The 21,880-nt window shown below is 43.4% G+C and overlaps 1 protein-coding gene across 1 annotated transcript; it reads right to left on the bottom strand.

Moving 5' to 3' along the window:
- Positions 1-419: 419 nt before the first annotated feature.
- Positions 420-5,193, bottom strand: LOC311147978 (glutathione synthetase-like). Its single transcript, XM_084184843.1, has 12 exons — positions 5,056-5,193; positions 4,603-4,747; positions 3,410-3,631; positions 3,118-3,257; positions 2,862-2,978; positions 2,606-2,686; positions 2,336-2,413; positions 2,107-2,173; positions 1,786-1,980; positions 1,578-1,659; positions 1,282-1,471; positions 420-1,077 (listed from the first exon to the last, which is right to left on the bottom strand). Exons 2-12 carry the CDS (start codon positions 4,735-4,737, stop codon positions 954-956), a joined length of 1,431 nt encoding a protein of 476 aa, XP_084040969.1. The 5' UTR covers positions 4,738-4,747; positions 5,056-5,193; the 3' UTR covers positions 420-953.
- Between the last annotated feature and the right edge of the window lie 16,687 nt (positions 5,194-21,880).

Genomic DNA, 21,880 nt, shown 5'->3' with positions numbered 1-21,880 from the left:
GGTTTCTGTCTATGAATACAGCTCTGCTGTACAATTAATCCAAGCAGCAGTTTGACATGACAGCCAAGTGCTTGAGAATGAAAAATTATGATGTACCTCGGCCATAACCTTTACATCTTAGGTAATAATATATGCCATTTAGCAGATGTTTTTATCCAAGGTGACTTACAGTCATGAGTGCATACATTTTACATACGTGTGGTCCTGGGAATCTACCCCACTGTCCTGGTGTTGCAATCGCCATACTTTACCAACTGAGCCACAGTAAGTAACACCTCCATGAATATGCAAATCACAAGCATAATTTTTCCATATCCCATCTGGTGTTCATAAAATGGAACTGAATTGTATCTGTCAGATACCTTTATCTGTCCGTCTAATGCCAATATAGTAACCCTCTGCATCAAATCTCAACAGTATATTATGAATGCATATTTATTCAAATTATACAAAAATAAACAAAAGGCCTGTAGTAATAAAAATATTTATTACTATTATTCCCATGAACAATCTATTTATCTTTATATTATTATTTACTCTAGGGATATTACCTCGCAATTGTTCTCTTCTTTCCTGATTAAATCACTTAACAGTTTCTCCATTTGATTGTTCAATAACTTTTTGGTGTGAAATAATCATAGTTCTGTATTTTCTGTTTACATTAATTTCTTGTCTCTGTTTAAGTCTACCAAGCAGTGATACAAATGTATTGAGGCAGTAAGACTTCATAGTGTCCGCACACAGCTTTTCTTCATCCATCAGGCTCATTCCTGATCTACACAAGTTCTAAGAGCACACATTTGATTCTACAGTAAAAGTATTAAAGAAAAATCTAAAATAGATGGGGAGCAGCAATGTTTTCTGTGGTCAAAGAAGGGCACTTGCGTGTTTCATTTTCTTATTACCATCCATCTGTGCAGTTTCACTATTAATGTGGCAGGGGGCAGTGTAGGTCAGACGAGGAGTGGATTGTCTAGCACTGCCACTCCAGCAGCCACACCTCCATCAGAGTGTTCGTCACTCTTGGTCCTCAGCAGATGTCCAGCACACTCATTCAGCACCATGTCTTGCCCATGCCTGTGTGGACAAAGAAATCATATCAATCAATGAGGACACGCATTACTCTGCAGGAGTACATTGTTATGACCACATCTTCGCGCAATAGTTTTCAGTGGGCCAAAATATATACCACCTCCAATTACAGTATACTTCATTTCAACAGCTACAATTTCTATAAAGTTGTCAAGAAAGGAATGTATAGAGATGGGTCTGTGAATGTACCTGACGTAGGCCCCAAATATGCCCAGCTCACTTAGGCAGGTGCTGAGTTTGAGTGGCGTCCCCAGCCTAAGGAGGTAGTTGTGTACAGGACGGGGCTGAACCTTATCCATCAGAATATAGGCCATCCTCTCTGTGCTCTGCTTCACACCCTCCAGTACCTGAATGATCTCAGCTCCATAGATGTTGTTGCCTACAGATGGAGAGGAATTCTACACATCAGCAGACAGGACAGAGCATGACAAGGTTAGAGGTCAGTGTCATGAGATATGTGAAGTTAAGAGCTGAGGTCCTCTTACCCCCTCCTTCCCTCTGTGGCTTCAGGACAAACTGGTCTGGGTTTGCCAAAGCCATAGCCACAGTCTTGTCACCTTCTGGTCCCTGTTAGTAAGATTGAATAAGAAAGTTGAAGCAGAAAAGCAAACTGCTTGGAAAGGCATTATATAGAAAGAGTTGTGTGCATAAACATTGTTGAGAGTCCAAAAGAGCCAGGTTTTGTTCTATTACCATGTCTAGAGTATACAGCCCAGCAAAGGTGGCACGGATCTGGTCCACAACGTCAGGTTCACCAGGAAAGAACCTCTCCAGAACACCAGGTCTGGCCAGTTCCTGTTGGACCTTCTTGGTGCCAGCCAGGTGGGTACTGACATCTGGACATTTCACAGCCATAGAGCGCTCCATCATGAGGCGAGCCTCCCAGCTCTACACAAAATCATACACATTGTCATGATAATAAGGGATTGCATCAGTTTCACATTGAGAGATTTTACAACCCCCGGCAAAGCTCTGAGAACATATTTTAAAAAATTACGATGATTGTGTTCAAACCTGTTCTGTGTAGTTCTGTGGCATGTACCCATTGCGGAAATACACAATAGCAACCTCCCGTCCATCTCTGCAAAAAATTATTAATGAAACAATGAGTGGCATTGCATTGAAAGTAAGGCCATTTTCAACAGTCTTTTTTTATCAGTAACAGATGTTGCAAAATCAAAACATACAGTATATGTTGAGCACGCAAATAACCTTAAACCTTTTAAAATAAAGTAACACTTACACAAACAGCCTCTTATCCTGATCAAGGAATCCCGTCTTAGATACATCTTCAAACCGTCTTCGTATAACAGGAATATTTCTGAACACAAGCAGAAACATTTCATGTCGTGCCATTTTGATATACCAATGGTAGTCAACTACATTGGTCTACCATGGCTACAAAGGTGGCAGTAGGAGGCACCATCACAGCATCAGACCATCAACAGGATAAAAATCTGATGATTGCGTCAGAATTGATGATGATGTGTTTGACCAAGCACCTAGGCCTTACCTCTTCCATAGCTCATTCTCCACATATCGATGGTCGAAGATGTTTCTTTGGAGCTCTTCAACCAGATACAAGACTACTGCCCTTTAAATGACAGAGAATTACCCGTATTACAAGTGCAGTGGTATCTATTTTGTGTTCTGTTACTGACAAAGACAACCGACAAAGTTCCTAGTTTTCCGTATCCTCTTTTTTTCTTTGTACAAACTGACAGATCCCAAATGCATTCACATATCTGAATCCTAACCAAGACACCCACCTTTCTGAGCCGTAGAGGTCCCAGGCCTTAGCTAAGCCTTTTGCCAGACCTGCAGAAGGGTTGTTGTCTAGGATACGCTTGCTATCCTCCAACCGACCAGCCACATTCAGGATGTGTCTATAGCCGCAGACATAGACAGGGTCATTCACAGGGCATATGCATGCCAAACCAAACATACTTCCCCAATTCTCTTTCCCATCCTTCCGTATCTTTTACAGCTGGAGAATAACAACTTCAGCAGGGAAGGTTCACATACCGGTGGACGTTTGGCATGCGTGAGGAAAGACCACCAAAACTGGCAGCAATGGTGTTGATCTCGATCTGCTTCAGGGAGGCACTCCCATCCCCATTCTGGTCCAGCATGTAGTCTGAGCGATTCAGACCCAAAACTATAGACTGGAAATGTACAATGAATAAATGAGCGTGAACAAGGTCTTTGACCTCATCCTAAACGTATTTGATTGTTGCAACTTGAAATTAATTCAAATGTTCTTACAGAAAGTAATAGTCATGGCATCTGATATTGTTAGAAAGCAATAATACCCTACCTGGGTCCTGCCTTCCTGTAGGACATGTCTGTATATGTTGAACAACCTCCCAGTGAAATCATCCACTTTGATGGTGCTGGCTAGAGCCTCCTCCAGGAAGCTTGAGTCCTGGCTGATCTTGTCCACCAGTCGGTTGTAGTGTGTTTGTACTGCTAGAGCCTGGTGGAAGATAGCCTTGGGCACTGGCGAGGGGAAGAGTGTGAACGGTGCATAGGTCACCACCTGAAACCAAACACACACATTAACGGTGCTTTTGTAAATTCACCCTGGCAATCTACTCTGATTTCAGAGCACTCTGGTTTGAGTGTGCCAGAGCGCTGAATAATTGAGGAGTTTGCAAACGCCCTAAACTCTGTTGTTATATATCATGATAATATCGTATCGTGAGGTACCTGGCAATTCCCAGCCCAAGTGCTTGATTGCAGCCAAGGTCAGAACGCTAGGATCAACCTTACTCCTCTGCCAGAGCGTCCAGTGTGCGCTCTGAACGCTACGAGTGAAACGCTCTGAATTTACTAACGGACAATCTGACAACACCCTGCATTTACAAACGACCAGAGCGCAATCTAGAATAAATTTACGAACACACCCTAACTTGATGTTATTGGGATTTCTCTGATTATCACAACAGATTGACATAATATAATAATATAATATGCCATTTAGCAGACACTTTTTTCCAAAGCGACTTAGAGGCATGCGTGCATACATTTTTTTTTTTGGTGTCCCGGGGATCGAACCCACTACCTTGACGTTACAAGCGCCGTGCTCTACCAGCTGAGCTACAGAGGACCACAATAGTACAGGTATGCAATTGAATTGCATTAACTGTCTTGGCATTCTGTTCTCTGAACGTTTAAGACGGTAAACTGGATACTAGCTTTAGCGAAAAATAAACAGAAAAACATTTAACATGACCACTGAGACAGAATAGATTCCCACAAATCCAGTCAGACAACAGGCTCAAAAGAGAGAATTCCCGGCATGGCTGAGCATTACGCACGCCATTTTTGAACAGCATAGGACCAATGGCTGTCCAGTTTCTCCTTCTCCCATCTTTCACTTCTCCTTTGAATTAAATTAACCAAGACAGCTGATCTTCACCATCTTATAGTAGAGAATTATATTGTCACATCAAACAACAGTTCAGTGTGTCTAAAACGTGTAGCCTAAGCAAGCGGAATAAGGGTTACCTCTGATGAGTTGGGTGTCTCTTTAGTCCGCATCAACACTCCATTTAGAAGGGCTGAGTCTTTTGCCACATCCACTAAATCCTTTATAAGATCATTATCCATCAACACATCCTCTGGTATCCCGTTGGCAGCCATTGCAGTTCACCTGTGCATGGTGATACCAATATAAGTATTTGTATTGTAACCATGACAAAGGTCTTTGCACTGCAATCTTGACAAAGCAGTTTATTTATTTAACCTTTATTTAGACAGGGATTCCCATTGAGACTAGCTTCGACCGCAACTGGATTCTGATGGAACATTGGGCTGATACAGAGATCCAGAGATTTACATACTCAAGTTAGCAAGATACTGTAGCTAGCTAGTTAACGTTAGCTGCCAGCAGCAAACACATCAATTTTGGCTTGCTATCAACCTAAATGCACCACCACATTTTAAAAGACAATGACAAACCTGTCCTTCTATACGTCGATTATGTTCAGATGATGTGCTCTGGAATGGTAACCCCCGCAAAAAATAGGTGTTTTTTCCTTTCAAGAATGAACACCACGGATAAACATTGTCATGGGGCAAACCAAAGATTACGCCTCTTCCTCTCTCTGCAAATCTCACTACCGTTCAAACTTCGTCTTCTGTGGATTTTATATTGCGGTTGGCAACTTTATGGTGCATTACCGCCACCAACTGGACTGGAGTGTGGACCAGTGACAGCGAAGGTCTAAATCCTACCCAATATTTTCGTCTCCCTAAGGAAACGAAATACATAATTAAATACTATATCCCCTGAAGATTTCTCCAGCAGTTCACTTAATTCTGGCTCTTCAACCCCATTACTCCTCAAATCCAGTGGAGGCTGCTGAGGGGGCATTATTATGAGCCGTTCTCCCCTCAGCAGCCTCCACTGGAAACCATGTGTTTGATGTATTTGATAGCATTCCACTGATTCCGCTCCAGTCATTACCATGAGCCCGTTCTCCCCAATTAAGGTGCTCAAATCTAATAACAATCGCTCCCTTTCCCTCCCATATTTCTGGTACTGAAATAGAACATATTCCACTGTTTCCATCTCCTCCTGACAATGATTACACCTCCCAGTTTGATGTTTCCCCAACAATTTCAATGTACTATTGAGCCATGTGTGTCCCAGTGCCTTGTGAAAACACTTTTCTCTCTTCTCTCTCGGCCTGAGGACCTCCCTGCCCCCACTTTTCCCTGGATCTTATACAGGTGTCTTCCCTTTCTCTCCCTGTTCCACATCTATTGCCATTTGTTTTAAACCACTGTTCATATTAACCCCTTAGCTTCTGCTTTACTGATTGTCAATTCCATCTCAACATTAGGATGTTTAAGAGCCTGCTTGGCGATAATATCCACCTCCTCATTCCCCTCTACTCCCACATGAGCTGGTACCCAGAGGAACATCACAAATACCCCCATCTGTTTCACCCTATAGAAACACTGCAACACCTCATACAATACATCCTGTCTGCTCTGAGACACACATTAATTTAAGCTCATCGGTGCTGCACAGGAGTCAGAGCAGATGACTACCCTGTCTGGCCTCACCTCCTCCACCCACTCTGCAGCCAATAGTATGGCCAGCAACTCCATTGTGTAAACAGATAAATGATCCGTTGCTCTTTTTGTTACTGCCACCTTAAACTCAGGAACACTAAAAGCTGCACCTGTCCTCCCTGTTTTAGGGTCCTTAGATCCATTTGTGAATATATTCAAGAAAGCATAGTATTGTGTTCTTAAATGTTCACTTACAACTGAATCTACGCCTTCCTCAACATCTCTTACCCTCTCAAGCAACTCTAGATCTATCATTGGCTGAGGGAGAAACCAAGGTGGGATAGCAGGAAGAACCACAGAGCGGCTAAACTCCCTCCCAAACAACCCCATCTCTCTCGCCATGTCATTGCCTATCCACCCAAAGCTTGTATTCAGATTTCGTTCATGTTCCCAGCACTCTAGGAGTACTTTTTTTGCAGGATGCGTAACCGTATGTCCTTGTAGATTTACCCAATATGTCATGGCTAGATGTTGTCTTCTTAACTTTAACGGCATCTCTCCCAACTCTACCTGAATCGCTGCCACTGAGGAGGTCCTGAGTGCTCCACAACATATTCTTAGGGCTTGGGCTTGGATTACATCTAGCTTTTTTAAGATGTCTGAGCTGCTGATCCATATGCTATACTTCCATAATCCAGTGATGACCTTAACAGCGCTATATATAGCATTTTCAACACCATTCAATCTACCCCCCATTCTATTCCTGACAAGCAATGCATCACATTCAATATTTTCTTTCCTTTGACAACTACTCTGTTAATATGCTCCACCCATGTCATTTGAGTATCAAGCCAGACCCCCAGAAACCTAAACCCTCCCACCCTCTCCAGATTCCTTCCATACAACTTCAAGTATATTTCCTCCCCAACCTTCCTTCTAGAAAAAAAAACAGTCTGTATTTTCTCAACTGAAAACTTGAAGCCTCATCTGAGGGACCACTGCTCAACTTCACTCATCGCTTCTTGAACTCTTCTGGCTGTATGGGTAATATTTCTCCCTCTCTTACACAGTGCCCCATCATGCGCAAACAATTACCTCCCAATATCAGGTCTCACCTGGGAGAATACATCGTCAATCATAATGGAGAACAACAAAGGACTAATGACAATTCCCTAGGGGGTACCATTATCTACCTCATAGCTTTCTGACATAGAGCTCCCCACCCTCACTTGTATTGATCGCCCAAAAATAAAATCCTTTATCCAGTTAAAAACCGTTCCTCCAACCCCCATGTTATCCAGCTTGATAAGTAAGCCTTCCTTCCACATCATATCATAAGCCTTCTCTACATCAAAGGAAACGGCTACCACCACCTCCTTATTTGCCTGTGTCTTCTGTATGACTGACTCAAGGCACAGTACAGGATCCATCATTCCCCTGCCTTTCCTGAACCCACTTTGATCTGGTGACATTAGTCCTCTACTCTCCAGAAAGTATGTCAGTCTTTCCGTTATCATCCTTTCCATAAGTTTACATACGTGAGATGTCAACGCTATCGGCCTATAGCTTGAAGGACTAGTAGGGTCTTTCCCTGGTTTCCGTATCAGCACCACTACAACCTGCTTCCAACTTCCAGGCAGTTTCCCTTCCTGACACACCTTATTGTAAAGGCCCAATACTTTCCCCATGGCAGTGTCACAGATTAGCCATCATCCTTCCCAGGAAATGTTACCCCAGCTTTAGCTAATGCTCTCGTCATCTCAGCCAACGTAAAAGGGGCATTCAATGCATCCCCCACCATCTCGCTCTGATCCAGGACCCCGGATGTTCTCCTCTGACCCTCTCTCTCCCATGCTGCCCCTCTTCTGTCAGATTATTTGAGCTGTGCACCACTAATGCCTGGGCTAACATCTCTGCCTTCTCCATATCTCTCACGGTAACAAATCTCCCCACCTTTCAGCACAGGGAGACCCCAATCTCGTCTGACCCCACTCATCCTCTTAATCATCCCCCATACCTCTCCCACAGGAGTGGTCCTGCCTATGTTTCCACAGAACCGGCGCTAATACTCCCTCTTAGCTGTCCTAATGATCCTCCTTACTACTGCTTGTGCTTGTTTATACTGAATCAGGTGCTGGTAATTATGAGACCTTTTCAACATTCTGAAAGCCCTGTTCCTACACTTCACTGCTTCTCTACACTCTTCAGTCCACCAGGGAACTGCGTTTCTCTTTCTCCCCCCTGTCCCCATAGGAATCACCTGGCTTGCTCCTTCTCCCCCTGTCCCCATAGGAATCACCTGGCTTGTGGCCCCTACTATTGCTCCTCTTACTCCATCATTCACTGTTTCTATATCTGAATTGAGATCAACCTGAAACAGCTCCTGTTCACTCAACTCCTGAAACTTATCCTACTCCGCTTTCCCAAATATCCATCTCCTCAATCCATTTCTTACTGAATCTTCCACCCTCAATCCTACAGTACACATGATAGGATAGTGATCACTACCCACTGTAGATTCCTCCAAAACCTCCCAACTACATCTGCCTGCCATTGCACTTGAGATCAAAGTAAGATCCAGAGAAGATTCATTTCCAGTTACTGTGTCAATTATTAAGACTCACAAGCCCTTTCTCATCCAGCAGTTCCTCCATTTACATCAGTCCGTAACCCTCGCCAGAGAGTACTATGAGCATTAAAATCCCCACACCACATTACCCGTCTCCTATCTTGACCTTCTACATTCCCAAGGGCCATCAACTCTAGTCTCTTACATGGGTTGTAAAAGTTCACTATTACCATATTCCCCACTTCCAACCACACCTCTACCACTACATACTGCTCTTCTTCTTCTTCTTCTTTCACAAAAGTTCTGAAACTATATACATTTTATGGACACAGTATATCTTACATTAGTTATCTTGTTGTTTTTAATCCCACCCTTAAGCTCCACTCAACCCCTCCCATCTATCTCTTAACACCATCCATTTTTTATTTATATTTGCCATATATCTTTCAACTGTGCTGTGATGTTTCACAAAAGTTCTGAACCTTACTATTCTCATAGTTTCTACAGGTTGTAAATTAAAGATAAAATGTTTTGCTAAAAGTATTATTATATTATTGATCGATTGACTATGACTTTTCAAATCACCCAGTAGTGCTATCTGCAGAGTTAGCTCCAGGTAAATGTTGCACTTCTTCAACCATTCCTGGACCTGCGACCAAAAATAAGCTACATATGGACAGTACCAAAACAAATTATCTAATGATTCGGTCTCTTCACAGCAAAATCTGCAGAGCTGGGATGGTTGTATCCCCCATATATATAACATTCTATTGGTTGCAAGAATTTTGTATAATAATTAACATTTTAAAAATCAAAGTTTAGAGGCACTGGAGCGATGAACCGCCCTTGCTGTCTCTGCCTGGCCGGTTCCCGTCTCTCCATTGGGATTCTCTGTGGTGCGTCACTTGAGTGGGTTGAGTCACTGACGTGATCTTCCTGTACTGTTTGTCACCCCATCGGGCTCGTGCAGTGGAGGAGATCTTTGTGGGCTATACTCAGCCTTGTCTCAGGGTAGTAGGTTGGTGGTCTGTTGATATCCCTCTGGTGGTGTGGGGGCTGTGCTTTGGCAAAGTGGGTGGGGTTATATCCTGCCTGGTTGGCCATGTCCGGGGGTATCGTCGGACTGTGCCACAGTGTCTCCCGACCCCATCTGTCTCAGCCTCCAGTATCTATGCTGCAATAGTTTATGTGCTGGGGGGCTAGGGTCAGTCTGTTATATCTGGTGTTTTTCTCCTGTCTTATCCGGTGTCCTGTGTGAATTTAGGTATGCTCCCTCTAATTTCTCTCTCTCTCCCTCTCTCCCTCCCCTCCCGGAGGACCTGAGCCCTAGGACCATGCCTCAGGACTACCTGGCCTGATGACTCCTTGCTGTCCCCAGTCCACCTAGTCGTGCTTCTCCTCCAGTTTCAACTCTTCTGCCTGCAGCTATGGAACCCTGACCTGTTCACCGGACATGCTACCTTGTCTCAACTCTCTCTCTCTCTACCGCACCTGCTATTTCAACCTCTAAATGCCCGGCTATGAAAAGCCATCACAATTATATGGAAATCTCAGGATACTTACATACTTCCTAACAATTTATCATGGGAATTTTTAATTTATTTAATTTATTTAACTAGGCAAGTCAGTTAAGAACAAATTCTTATTTACAATGACGGCCTACCCCGGTCAAACCCGGACGACGCTGGGCCAATTGTGCGCCGCCCTATGGGACTCCCAATCACGGCCAGATTGTGATACAGCCTGGAATCGAACCAGAGTCTGTAGTGACGCCTCAAGCACTGAGATGCAGTGCCTTAGACCGCTGCATCACTCTCCTTCTTGGTAAAATTGCCCTTACATCAGCACTGAGATGCTAGAGGCGTCACTCGGGAAGCCAAAAATAGAGGGACATTTTGGGGGAAATTAATACACAGTTTTGTAGCTGATGAATGAGCTTTTCCCAGACAAGATGCTAAGCATCTGACCACCCTGTGTCCTGTTACAGTGAGGGAAAAAAGTATTTGATATCCTGCTGATTTTGTACATTTGCCCACTGACAAAGAAATAATCAGTCTATAATTTTAATGGTAGGTTTATTGGAACAGTGAGAGACAGAATAACAACAAAAAAATCCAGAAAAACGCATGTCAAAAATGTTATAAATTGATTTGCATTTTAATGAGGGAATAAGTATTTGACCCCCTCTCAATCAGAAAGATTTCTGGCTCCCAGGTGTCTTTTATACAGGTAACGAGCTGAGATTAGGAGCACACTCTTAAAGGGAGTGCTCCTAATCTCAGTTTGTTACCTGTATAAAAGACACCTGTCCACAGAAGCAATCAATCAATCAGATTCCAAACTCTCCACCATGGCCAAGACCATAGAGCTCTCCAAGGATGTCAGGGACAAGATTGTAGACCTACACAAGGCTGGAATGGGCTACAAGACCATCGCCAAGCAGCTTGGTGAGAAGGTGACAACAGTTGGTGCAATTATTCGCAAATGGAAGAAACACAAAATAACTGTCAATCTCCCTCGGCCTGGGGCTCCATGCAAGATCTCACCTCGTGGAGTTGCAATGATCATGAGAACTGTGAGGAATCAGCCCAAAACTACACGGGAGGATCTTGTCAATGATCTCAAGGCAGCTGGGACCATAGTCACCAAGAAAACAATTGGTAACACACTACGCCGTGAAGGACTGAAATCCTGCAGCGCCCGCAAGGTCCCCCTGCTCAAGAAAGCACATATACAGGGCCGTCTGAAGTTTGCCAATGAACATCTGAATGATTCAGAGGAGAACTGGGTGAAAGTGTTGCGGTCAGATGAGACCAAAATCGAGCTCTGGGGGTGTTTTCTGCTAAGGGGACAGGACAACTTCACTGCATCAAAGGGACGATGGACGGGGCCATGTACCGTCAAATCTTTTTTTAAATTGTAATTTCTTCCTTTTTTTTAATTTAATTTTTTTTACTCGCCGTGTTTTTCAACTCGCCGTGTTTGGAGGAGGAGGAATGCTGCCTATGACCCCAAGAACACCATCCCCACCGTCAAACATGGAGGTGGAAACATTATGCTTTGGGGGTGTTTTCTGCTAAGGGGACAGGACAACTTCACTGCATCAAAGGGACGATGGACGGGGCCATGTACCGTCAAATCTTTTTTTAAATTGTAATTTCTTCCTTTTTTTAAATTTTATTTTTTTTACTTTTTTTCAGCTTAATATTGCAAATAGATTGTAACTTCCATCAATGTAATTGTCTGCATCACTTCCAATCCCCCATGTTTTTTTTCTATATATATATATATATATATATATATATATATATATATATATATATATACATATATACATATATACATACACACATACATATATACATATACACACATACATACATACACATACATATCCTTTAAAAAAATATATATATTCCCCTTTATTACTTTCCAACCCCGCCACCCTTTCCCCACTTGGAGTAAACTAGTGAACAACAACGCCTAGGCCTCTACTTCCAGCCCATACCCACTATCTACATTTTGTTTGTTCTTTCTCCTGAACTTCTACTCTCAACCTCTCCGATCATTTTCATGATGTCCATCCGGTTTGCTTCTATATGCCATATCTTTCTAACTGTGCTCATTCACAAAAGCTCCCAACCTACAACCCATACACTTATTATGGACACAGCGTGCCACATTATTAATTATCTTGTTATTGTTTGTTGTTAGTTGTTATTAGTCCCATCCTTCAATTCCATTCAACACCTCCCATCTATCTTTTAACACCATCCATATAGGATTTCTATTTGCCATATACTGTATATTTCAACTGTACTGTGATGTCTTACAAAAGTTCTGAACCTTTCTATTCTCATTGTTTCAACAGATTGTGAATTGAAAATAAACATTTTTGCTAATAGTATTATTATGTTTTTGATCGATTGACTATGACTTTTCAGATCACCCAATAGTGCTATCTGCAGGGTTAGCTCCAGGTAAATATTGCAATCCTTTAGCCATTCCTGGACCTGTGTCCAAAAACAAGCTACAAATGGACAATACCAAAACAAATGATCTAATGATTCTGTCTCTTCGCAGCAAAATCTGCAGAGCTGGGAAGATTGTATCCCCCATATAAATAACATTCTATTGGTAGCAAGAATTGTATATAATAATTTAAATTGAAAGATTCTAAGTTTTGAATCCGGTGTCGTTTTGCGTATCAGTTCATAAACACTATGCCATGGGATCGGTATGTCAAAAATCTCTTCCCAACTATTTTGCAATCTATATGGGGCGGCTGTCAATCCTTTGGTCCTTAAATGAAACTGATATACCTTTTTATTTATCACAGTTTTCCTTAACTAATTATGTTCTTTAATGCAAGGCCGACAGACAAGTTCCTTACTTTCTCCTCCTTCCACTTTCCTCTTCCATTTTTGCGGTAAGGCTGCAATTATTTGGTTGTAATTTTGGGTAGAGCAGACATTTCCATATGTTTTTGTTAGCTGCATGTGCGACATAACTCCACCAGTCCTACCGATGATATCATTTACAAAGATTATACCTTTTTTAAACATTTTGTCAAAAAAAAAAAAAGGTTTTTTGTCAATTAGTATATTTGAGTTTAACCACAATATTTGTTGCATTATTTGTACTGTCGTTTCTGGAGGATTAAATTGAAATTGCAACCAACTTTCTATGGCTTGTTTTAGAAATAGTGATATCTGGGAGATGATTTCCTTTTCAAATAACTGAAAGTGAGTGGTTGTAATCTGAATAAAGGGAAAAACACCATTCTTGAACATTGGGTGAGACAATCTTACTAATTTGCTAGAGAACCAGTTCGGATTTAAGTATAACTTTTGTATGACTGAAGCTTTTAGTGATAGGTCTAATGCTTTAATATTTAATCATTTCTGTCCTCCGAATTCATATTCATTATATAAATAGGCCCGTTTAATTTTGACCATAAGCAAATAGGTAAACTGGGATAATACTAAAGAGTTGTACCGTCAAATCTTGGGTGAGAACCTCAGCAAGGGCATTGAAAATGGGTCGTGGATGGGTATTCCAGCATGACAATGACCCAAAACACACGGCCAAGGCAACAAAGGAGTGGCTCAAGTAGAAGCACATTAAGGTCCTGGAGTGGCCTAGCCAGTCTCCAGACCTTAATCCCATAGAAAATCTGTGGAGGGAGCTGAAGGTTCGAGTTGCCAAACGTCAGCCTCGAAACCTTAATGACTTGGAGAAGATCTGCAAAGAGGAGTGGAACAAAATCCCTCCTGAGATGTGTGCAAACCTGGTGGCCAACTACAAGAAACGTCTGACCTCTGTGATTGCCAACAAGGGTTTTGCCACCAAGTACTAAGTTATGAGGGGTCAAATACTTATTTCCCTCATTAAAATACAAATCAATTTATAACATTTTTGACATGCGTTTTTCTGGATTTTTTTGTTGTTATTCTGTCTCTCACTGTTCAAATAAACCTACCATTAAAATTATAGACTGATCATGTCTTTGTCAGTGGGCAAACTTACAAAATCAGCAGGGGATCAAATACTTTTTTTTTTCCTTCACTGTAAGTGGTATGTAGCGCGGCAATCTGTGCAGTGACAGAGGACCGCTGTACCAAATGGCAGCTCAAGTGTCTTTACCAACACCAGAGATTCTTACACCTCCTCGCAATGTTGTGTCATACCAATCATCACAACAGCCAAACCGCCCAGGCCCAACTCACACAAGCTCTTATATGGCCTTTCTGCATCCGTGAGAGCAAAGGAAAGGTAGAAAGGAAACAGAATGATGCTATGTTTCCGTTTGAGAAAACATGATCCTCTCAGACACAGCCACTGTCTGGTTTTGTGCCACCACTGCCTCATGCACATATTCTACATGTCTACCACACCATCATGATGCTAAATTATAATTGACATTTGGCTTTAAAAGTTTCTGCCTCATGTTTCCAATGCCCTTGGTGACCCCATCCTAGGCTTGATGCCCAAAACATGACAAAATGACAAAAGTTTTTTAGGGTTTAGTGTGTAGCCATTTGTACATTTCATAGTTTTAAATGTTAGTGTTGAATGTATGTATGTATGTGTGTGTGCATACATGCACGTACAGTGGGGAAAAAAAGTATTTAGTCAGCCACCAATTGTGCAAGTTCTCCCACTTAAAAAAGAGAGATTCTTAAAAAAAAAATTCTCATTTTGTCTGTCATAGTTGACGTGTACCTATGATGAAAATTACAGGCCTCTCGCATCTTTTTAAGTGGGAGAATTTGCACAATTGGTGGCTGACTAAATACTTATTTTCCCCACTGTATGTGTGTGTTGGGGTGTGTGCGTCCATCTGCATTTGTATGAGTGTGTATGTGTGTGCACATGTGACAACTGCCGTGATAGACAGGTGCTAGTCTGTCTCATGGGGTCTTGTGTATGAGCCGCAGAAAGGCTATCACATACTCCCAGCATTCCCTGGTGCTTTAATGTGGAGCCTCACTGGAATGCTGTTCATTGTTAACAGAGATTTCAAATGTAAAGATCGCAGGGAGGCGCATTGCCATGGAATGGAAGGTGGCTTTAGCCAGAGTCTGCCCTCTCTGCATATGTGGGTATCTACATCTCTGTAGCTGATGACTGATGGGAGTCTTTTGAGGCTGGAATGGTCTTACTTACTGTCAGCCACAGAGAGCCATTGTGTCCCATGTCTCTTATCCTATAGGCACGCTCCCTGAGGCCATCGGAAGGATTTCGATAAGATGACACATTTTCAGTACATTATGGAACTCTGTATTGAAAGAAATTCACAGGTTAACACATATCATTCACATCATCACAATGTACACATACTACTAGCCTTACGAAGGTCTTCAGTCACCCAAATACTTTTTTCAGCCAGTTCTGGGTTAATTTAATTATCCGAAAGCCTCAAAAAGTGTTCAATGAATTGTGCAAGAGAAGTCCATTTATATTTTATGTGAAGCAAGGACCCAGTGGATAGGTTAGAGAAATACAAACTAATGAAATGTAATCATTGTTTTGTCCATGTTTTAATAGGTAAATTTCCTTCTGTTTTTGTTTTAGCCGGTGTTGACCCAAGGCCTTGTTAACCCTGTCTGTCCTACCTGGGCTTACCATGTGGCAGCAGAAGGATTGAAGTGGAATAGCTCAGGTATTCTGTAGTCTGTTTTTTTTTTTAGTTTGTAATGTTTATGTGAGCGTGTGTCTATTGTTCTGGACTGGGCGTCGGGGGGGTGGGAAGAGGCATGCCGCTGTCACAACATGCTCCAAAATAGAAGGACAGCTGTGGGTGCCCATATTAGAGAGGGAGAGTGGCTAGCTGGCTGGGGAGGAGCAGCCAGGGGAGGCAGGCAGTGGGGATCTGGGGCCAGGACTCAGCACACCCTAATCTTAGATAGGCCAGCCCCTGGCTGGAGCCTTAGGAATAATGCCATTGGAATGGTACTGTATCTCCACTAGCAGAGTCATGAAAAGACTGATTAGCTCATGTTATTGCTGCCTCTGAGAGACCTGGGGATGTTGTGGGGGTAGTGACAGTGGGAGATTAAGACCAGGAATGGAAGGTGGCTTTAGCCAGAGTCTGCCCTCTCTGCATATGTGGGTATCTACATCTCTGTAGCTGATGGCTGATGGGAGTCTTTTGAGGCTGGAATGGTCTTACTTACTGTCAGTAAAAGATCAGGAAACATTTCAAACTAAAACTTAGAAATTGCATCAACATCAGGGCAAAGGCAGGGGATGCTAGCCAATAGGGGTTCTCTGTCCTCAAGCTTCTGCTTGGCTCATAAATCAAAAACAGATTAGATTAACTGTAGGTTGTGTTTCCATTGGCACAAGGAAAGGATTTATTAACAGGTATTAGTATTGGTGATTTTTTATGTTGCTGCTATGTGAAAGTGAATGTACTAGGCCCCACATTGGCCTGTTTCCTGAATCAGCACTATAGCTAAGCAAAGAGGTATGTGCTGCGTATGGCTAACTAGAGCAACTGTAATCTATGAGCAGAAATACAAAATCCACTTCCTAGAATTCTTGACCAGTAGTATTCCCAGATGTTCACCCTGGCTACCTAAAAGGATACCATTGTATCTGTAGCTAAAAATTACTTAAAGGCAAAGTAAAAGTCCAAACTGACACACACAAAAAAGTCCAAACTTTAAAATCTCCCAGACTGCTTTGCTAGTGACACAGAACATAAGACAGTCCCCTCATCTGAAGTACTCAACTGTTGTAGAATAGAGCTGATAGAAGTGGCCTGTATCTAATCAATGTACTTCACCCTTTCTAATTGTGCATTCAAATAAGATGGTACTTTCTCTGTGTTGGTGGGAACTGAGGGTTAAATGGACTTTATCGTCTATTATGATGGAATAATCGATCAATGTGTATTTAGAGGTTGACGTATATCCTCCATTTCATTTTCTTTAGTAGTTGTGTGTCGGCCCGGCGGGGGGTTCTAGTGCACTTCATTGCAGCACCCTATCTCTTTAACTGCAAGCCCTATGTCAGACTGCGGAATGTGGGCTATTGAGAACAGGAGTTGTATTCTGGTCTATTTCTGGATGCTGTGCTCTGGCCTGTGCACACAAGGACACTTATCTCCTCTTTTGTTCTCAAGGTTGTGAAAGGGCTCATCCACAAAGCTGACAATCAGCCTCTGACCTAAATAATGCAAACACAATCAAACCCAACTGCCTTTATATGGAAGGAAATACAATATTAAGTGTCTCCCGAGTGGTGCAGTGGTCTAAGGCACTGCATCGCAGTGCTAGCTGTGCCACTAGAGATCCTGGTTCGAATCCAGGCTCTGTCGTAGCCGACCGGGAGACCCATGGGGCGGCGCGCACAATTGGCCCAGCGTCGTCCAGGGTAGGGGAGGGATTTGGCCGGCAGGGGATGTAGCTCAGTTGGTAGAGCATGGCGTTTGCAACGCCAGGGTTGTGGGTTCGATAAAATAATGTATGCACTAACTGTAAGTCGCTCTGGATAAGAGCGTCTGCTAAATGACGTAAATGTAAGTAAGTAACACTGCCTCTGAGACTTTTGCACTCATTTAGTAGCTATGACTTAGTAGTGGAAAAGGTGGAACAGGTATCCTAGATATTTTTATAGGTTCCTTTCTGTCTGGTGTGTGACTTGTTGACATTGTATAAAGTGTACATAGGTGTACTGTACAAGGGCACTGCTTGTTAACCATATCCAGACCAATAGGACCATAAAGAAACAGTCCCTTCAAAGAGTTGGCGTCCTGTCACACCATTTTACCCGCCTGCTGTTGATTAAAGATAAACATATTTTCTCTTTTGGGGCATGGTATGCACACTGAGATCAGAAGTCTAGGAAATAACTGTTCACCTGGAATCTGTTAGTTGAGTTTACAGCAATTAAATCAAGTAAAAAATCCAAAAAAAATTGCCACATGTGCCGAATATAACAGGTGTAGACATTACCGTGAAATGCTTACTTACAGCCCTTAACCAACAATGCATTTATTTTTGTATAAAAATTTAAAATAAAACAACTACAACAAAAAAGTGTTGAGAAAAAAAGAGCAGAAGTAAAATAAAATAAAATATACAGGGGGGTACCGGTGCAGAGTCAATGTGCGGGGGCACCGGCTAGTTGAGGTAGTTGAGGTAATATGTACATGTGGGTAGAGTTAAAGTGACTATGCATAAATAATTAACAGAGTAGTAGCAGCGTAAAAAGATGGGGTGGGGGTGGTCGGGCAGTGCAAATAGTCCGGGTAGCCATGATTAGCTGTTCAGGAGTCTTATGGCTTGGGGGTAGAAGCTGTTGAGAAGCCTTTTGGACATAGACTTGGCGCTCCGGTAGCGCTTGCCGTGCGGTAGCAGAGAGAACAGTCTATGACTAGGGTGGCTAGAGTCTTTGACAATTTTGAGGGCCTTCCTCTGACACCGCCTGGATGGCAGGAAGCTTGGCCCCAGTGATGTACTGGGCCATACGCACTACCCACTGTAGTAGCAGTTGCCATACCAGGCGGTGATGCAACCAGTCAGGATGCTCTCGATGGTGCAGCTGTATAACTTTTTGAGGATCTGAAGACCCCTGCCAAATCTTTTCAGTCTCCTGAGGGGGAATAGGCTTTGTCGTGCCCTCTTCACGACTGTCTTGGTGTGTTTGGACCATGATAGTTCGTTGGTGATGTGGACACCAAGGAACTTGAAGCTCTCAACCTGTTCCACTACAGCCCCGTCGATGAGAATGGGGGCGTGCTTAGTCCTCTTTTTTTTCCTGTAGTCCACAATCATCTCCTTTGTCTTTGTCACGTTGAGGGAGAGGTTGTTATCCTGGCACCACATGACCAGGTCTCTGACCTCCTCCCTATAGACTGTATCATCGTTGTCGGTGATCAGGCCTACCACTATTGTGTCGTCGGCAAACTGAATGATGGTGTTGGAGTCGTGCCTGGCCATGCAGTCATGGGTGAACAGGGAGTACAGGAGGGGACTGAGCACGCACCACTGAGGGGCCCCTGTGTTGAGGATCAGCGTGGCAGATGTGTTGTTACCTACCCTTACCACCTGGAGGCGGCCCGTCAGGAAGTCCAGGATCCAGTTGCAGAGGGAGGTGTTTAGTCCCAGGATCCTTAGCTTAGTGATGAGCTTTGAGGGCACTATGGTGTTGAACACTGAGCTGTAGTCAATGAATAGCATTCTCACGTAGGTGTTCCTCTTGTCCAGGTGGGAAAGGGCAGTGTGGAGTGCAATAGAAATTGCATCATCTGTGGATCTGTTGGGGCGGTATGCAAATTGTAGTGGGTCTAGGGTTTCTGGGATAATGGTGTTGATGTGAGCCATGACCAGCCTTTCAAAGCACTTCATGGCTACAGACGTGAGTGCTACGGGTCAGTAGTCATTTAGGCAGGTTATCTTAGTGTCCTTGGGCACAGGGACTATGGTGGTCTGCTTGAAACATGTTACAGACTCAGTCAGGGACATGTTGAAAATGTAGGTGAAGACACTTGCCAGTTGGTCAGCACATGCTCGGAGTACACGTCCTGGTAATCCGTCTGGCACTGCGGCCTTGTGAATGTTGACATGCTTAAAAGTCTTACTCGCATCGGCTACGGAGAGCATGATCACATAGTCATCCCGAACAGCTGGTGCTCTCATGCATGCTTCAGTGTTGCTTGCCTCGAAGCGAGCATAGAAGTGGTTTAGCTCGTCTGGTAGGCTTGTGTTACTGGGCAGCTCGTGGCTGTGCTTCCCTTTGTAGTCTGTAATAGTTTTCAAGCCCTACCACATCCGACGAGCGTCAGAGCCGGTGTAGTACGATTCAATCTTAGTCCTGTATTGACTCTTTGCCTGTTTGATGGTTCGTCGGAGGGCATAGCGGGATTTCTTATAAGCATCCAGGTTAGAGTCCCGCTCCTTGAAAGCGGCAGCTCTACCCTTTAGCTCAGTGCGGATGTTGCCTGTAATCCATGGCTTCTGGTTGGGGTATGTACGTACGGTCACTGTGGGGACGACGTCATCGATGCACTTATTGATGAAGCCAGTGACTGATGTGGTGTACTCCTCAATGCTATCTGAAGAATCCCGGAACATGTTCCAGTCTGTGCTAGCAAAACAGTTCTGTAGCTTAGCATCTGCGTCATCTGACCACTTTTTTATTAACCGAGTCACTGATGCTTCCTGCTTTAGTTTTTGCTTATAAGCAGAAATCAGGAGGATAGAGTTATGGTCAGATTTGCCAAATGGAGGGCGAGGAAGAGCTTTGTATGCGTCTCTGTGTGTGGAGTAAAGGTGGTCTAGAGTATTTTTTCCTCTGGTTGCACATTTAACATGCTGGTAGAAATGAGGTAGAACGGATTTGAGTTTCCCTGCATTAAAGTCCCCGGCCACTAGGAGCGCTGCCTCTGGATGAGCGTTTTCCTGTTTAGTTATGGCCTTATACAGCTCATTGAGTGCAATCTTAATGCCAGCATTGGTTTGTGGTGGTAAATAGACAGCTACAGTGAGGGAAAAAAAGTATTTGATCCCCTGCTGATTTTGTAAGTTTACCTACTGACAAAGACATGATCAGTCTATAATTTTAATGGTAGGTTTATTTGAACAGTGAGAGACAGAATAACAACAAAAAAATCCAGAAAAACGCATGTCAAAAATGTTATAAATTGATTTGCATTTTAATGAGGGAAATAAGTATTTGACCCCTCTGCAAAACACAACTTAGTACTTGGTGGCAAAACCCTTGTTGGCAATCACAGAGGTCAGACGTTTCTTGTAGTTGGCCACCAGGTTTGCACACATCTCAGGAGGGATTTTGTTCCACTCCTCTTTGCAGATCTTCTCCAAGTCATTAAGGTTTCGAGGCTGACGTTTGGCAACTCGAACCTTCAGCTCCCACCACATATTTTTTCAATGAGATTAAGGTCTGGAGACTGGCTAGGCCACTCCAGGACCTTAATGTACTTCTTCTTGAGCCACTCCTTTGTTGCCTTGGCCGTGTGTTTTGGGTCATTGTCATGCTGGAATACCCATCCACAACCTATTTTCAATGCCCTGGCTGAGGGAAGGAGGTTCTCAGCCAAGATTTGACGGTACATGGCCCCGTCCGTCGTCCCTTTGGTGCAGTGAAGTTGTCCTGTCCCCTTAGCAGAAAAACACCCCCAAAGCATAATGTTTCCACCTCCATGTTTGACGGTGGGGATGGTGTTCTTGAGGTCATAGGCAGCATTCCTCCTCCTCCAAACACGGCGAGTTGAGTTGATGCCAAAGAGCTCGATTTTGGTCTCATCTGACCACAACACTTTCACCCAGTTCTCCTCTGAATCATTCAGATGTTCATTGGCAAACTTCAGACGGCCCTGTATATGTGCTTTCTTGAGCAGGGGGACCTTGCGGGCGCTGCAGGATTTCAGTCCTTCACGGCGTAGTGTGTTACCAATTGTTTTCTTGGTGACTATGGTCCCAGCTGCCTTGAGATCATTGACAAGATCCTCCCGTGTAGTTCTGGGCTGATTCCTCACCGTTCTCATGATCATTGCAACTCCACGAGGTGAGATCTTGCATGGAGCCCGAGGCCGAGGGAGATTGACAGTTCTTTTGTGTTTCTTCCATTTGCGAATAATCGCACCAACTGTTGTCACCTTCTCACCAAGCTGCTTGGCAATGGTCTTGTAGCCCATTCCAGCCTTGTGTAGGTCTACAATCT

This window comes from Coregonus lavaretus (assembly GCF_964263955.1).
Source record: "Coregonus lavaretus genome assembly, chromosome: 20".
Classification (NCBI taxonomy): Eukaryota; Metazoa; Chordata; class Actinopteri; order Salmoniformes; family Salmonidae; genus Coregonus; species Coregonus lavaretus.
Note: the sequence above shows the minus strand (reverse complement) of the source record. Positions and strands in the feature narration are given on the sequence as shown.

Bases quoted from the DNA above. Each gene is read 5' to 3' on its own strand.
- LOC311147978 (XM_084184843.1), bottom strand. From the start codon at position 4,737: ATGGCTGCCAACGGGATACCAGAGGATGTGTTGATGGATAATGATCTT. The intron at 2,979-3,117 runs GTATGTGAACCT...CTGCGGCTATAG, and splicing joins CGCATGCCAAACGTCCACCG to ACACATCCTGAATGTGGCTG. The intron at 1,472-1,577 runs GTAAGAGGACCT...CTCCATCTGTAG, and splicing joins GCCACAGAGGGAAGGAGGGG to GCAACAACATCTATGGAGCT.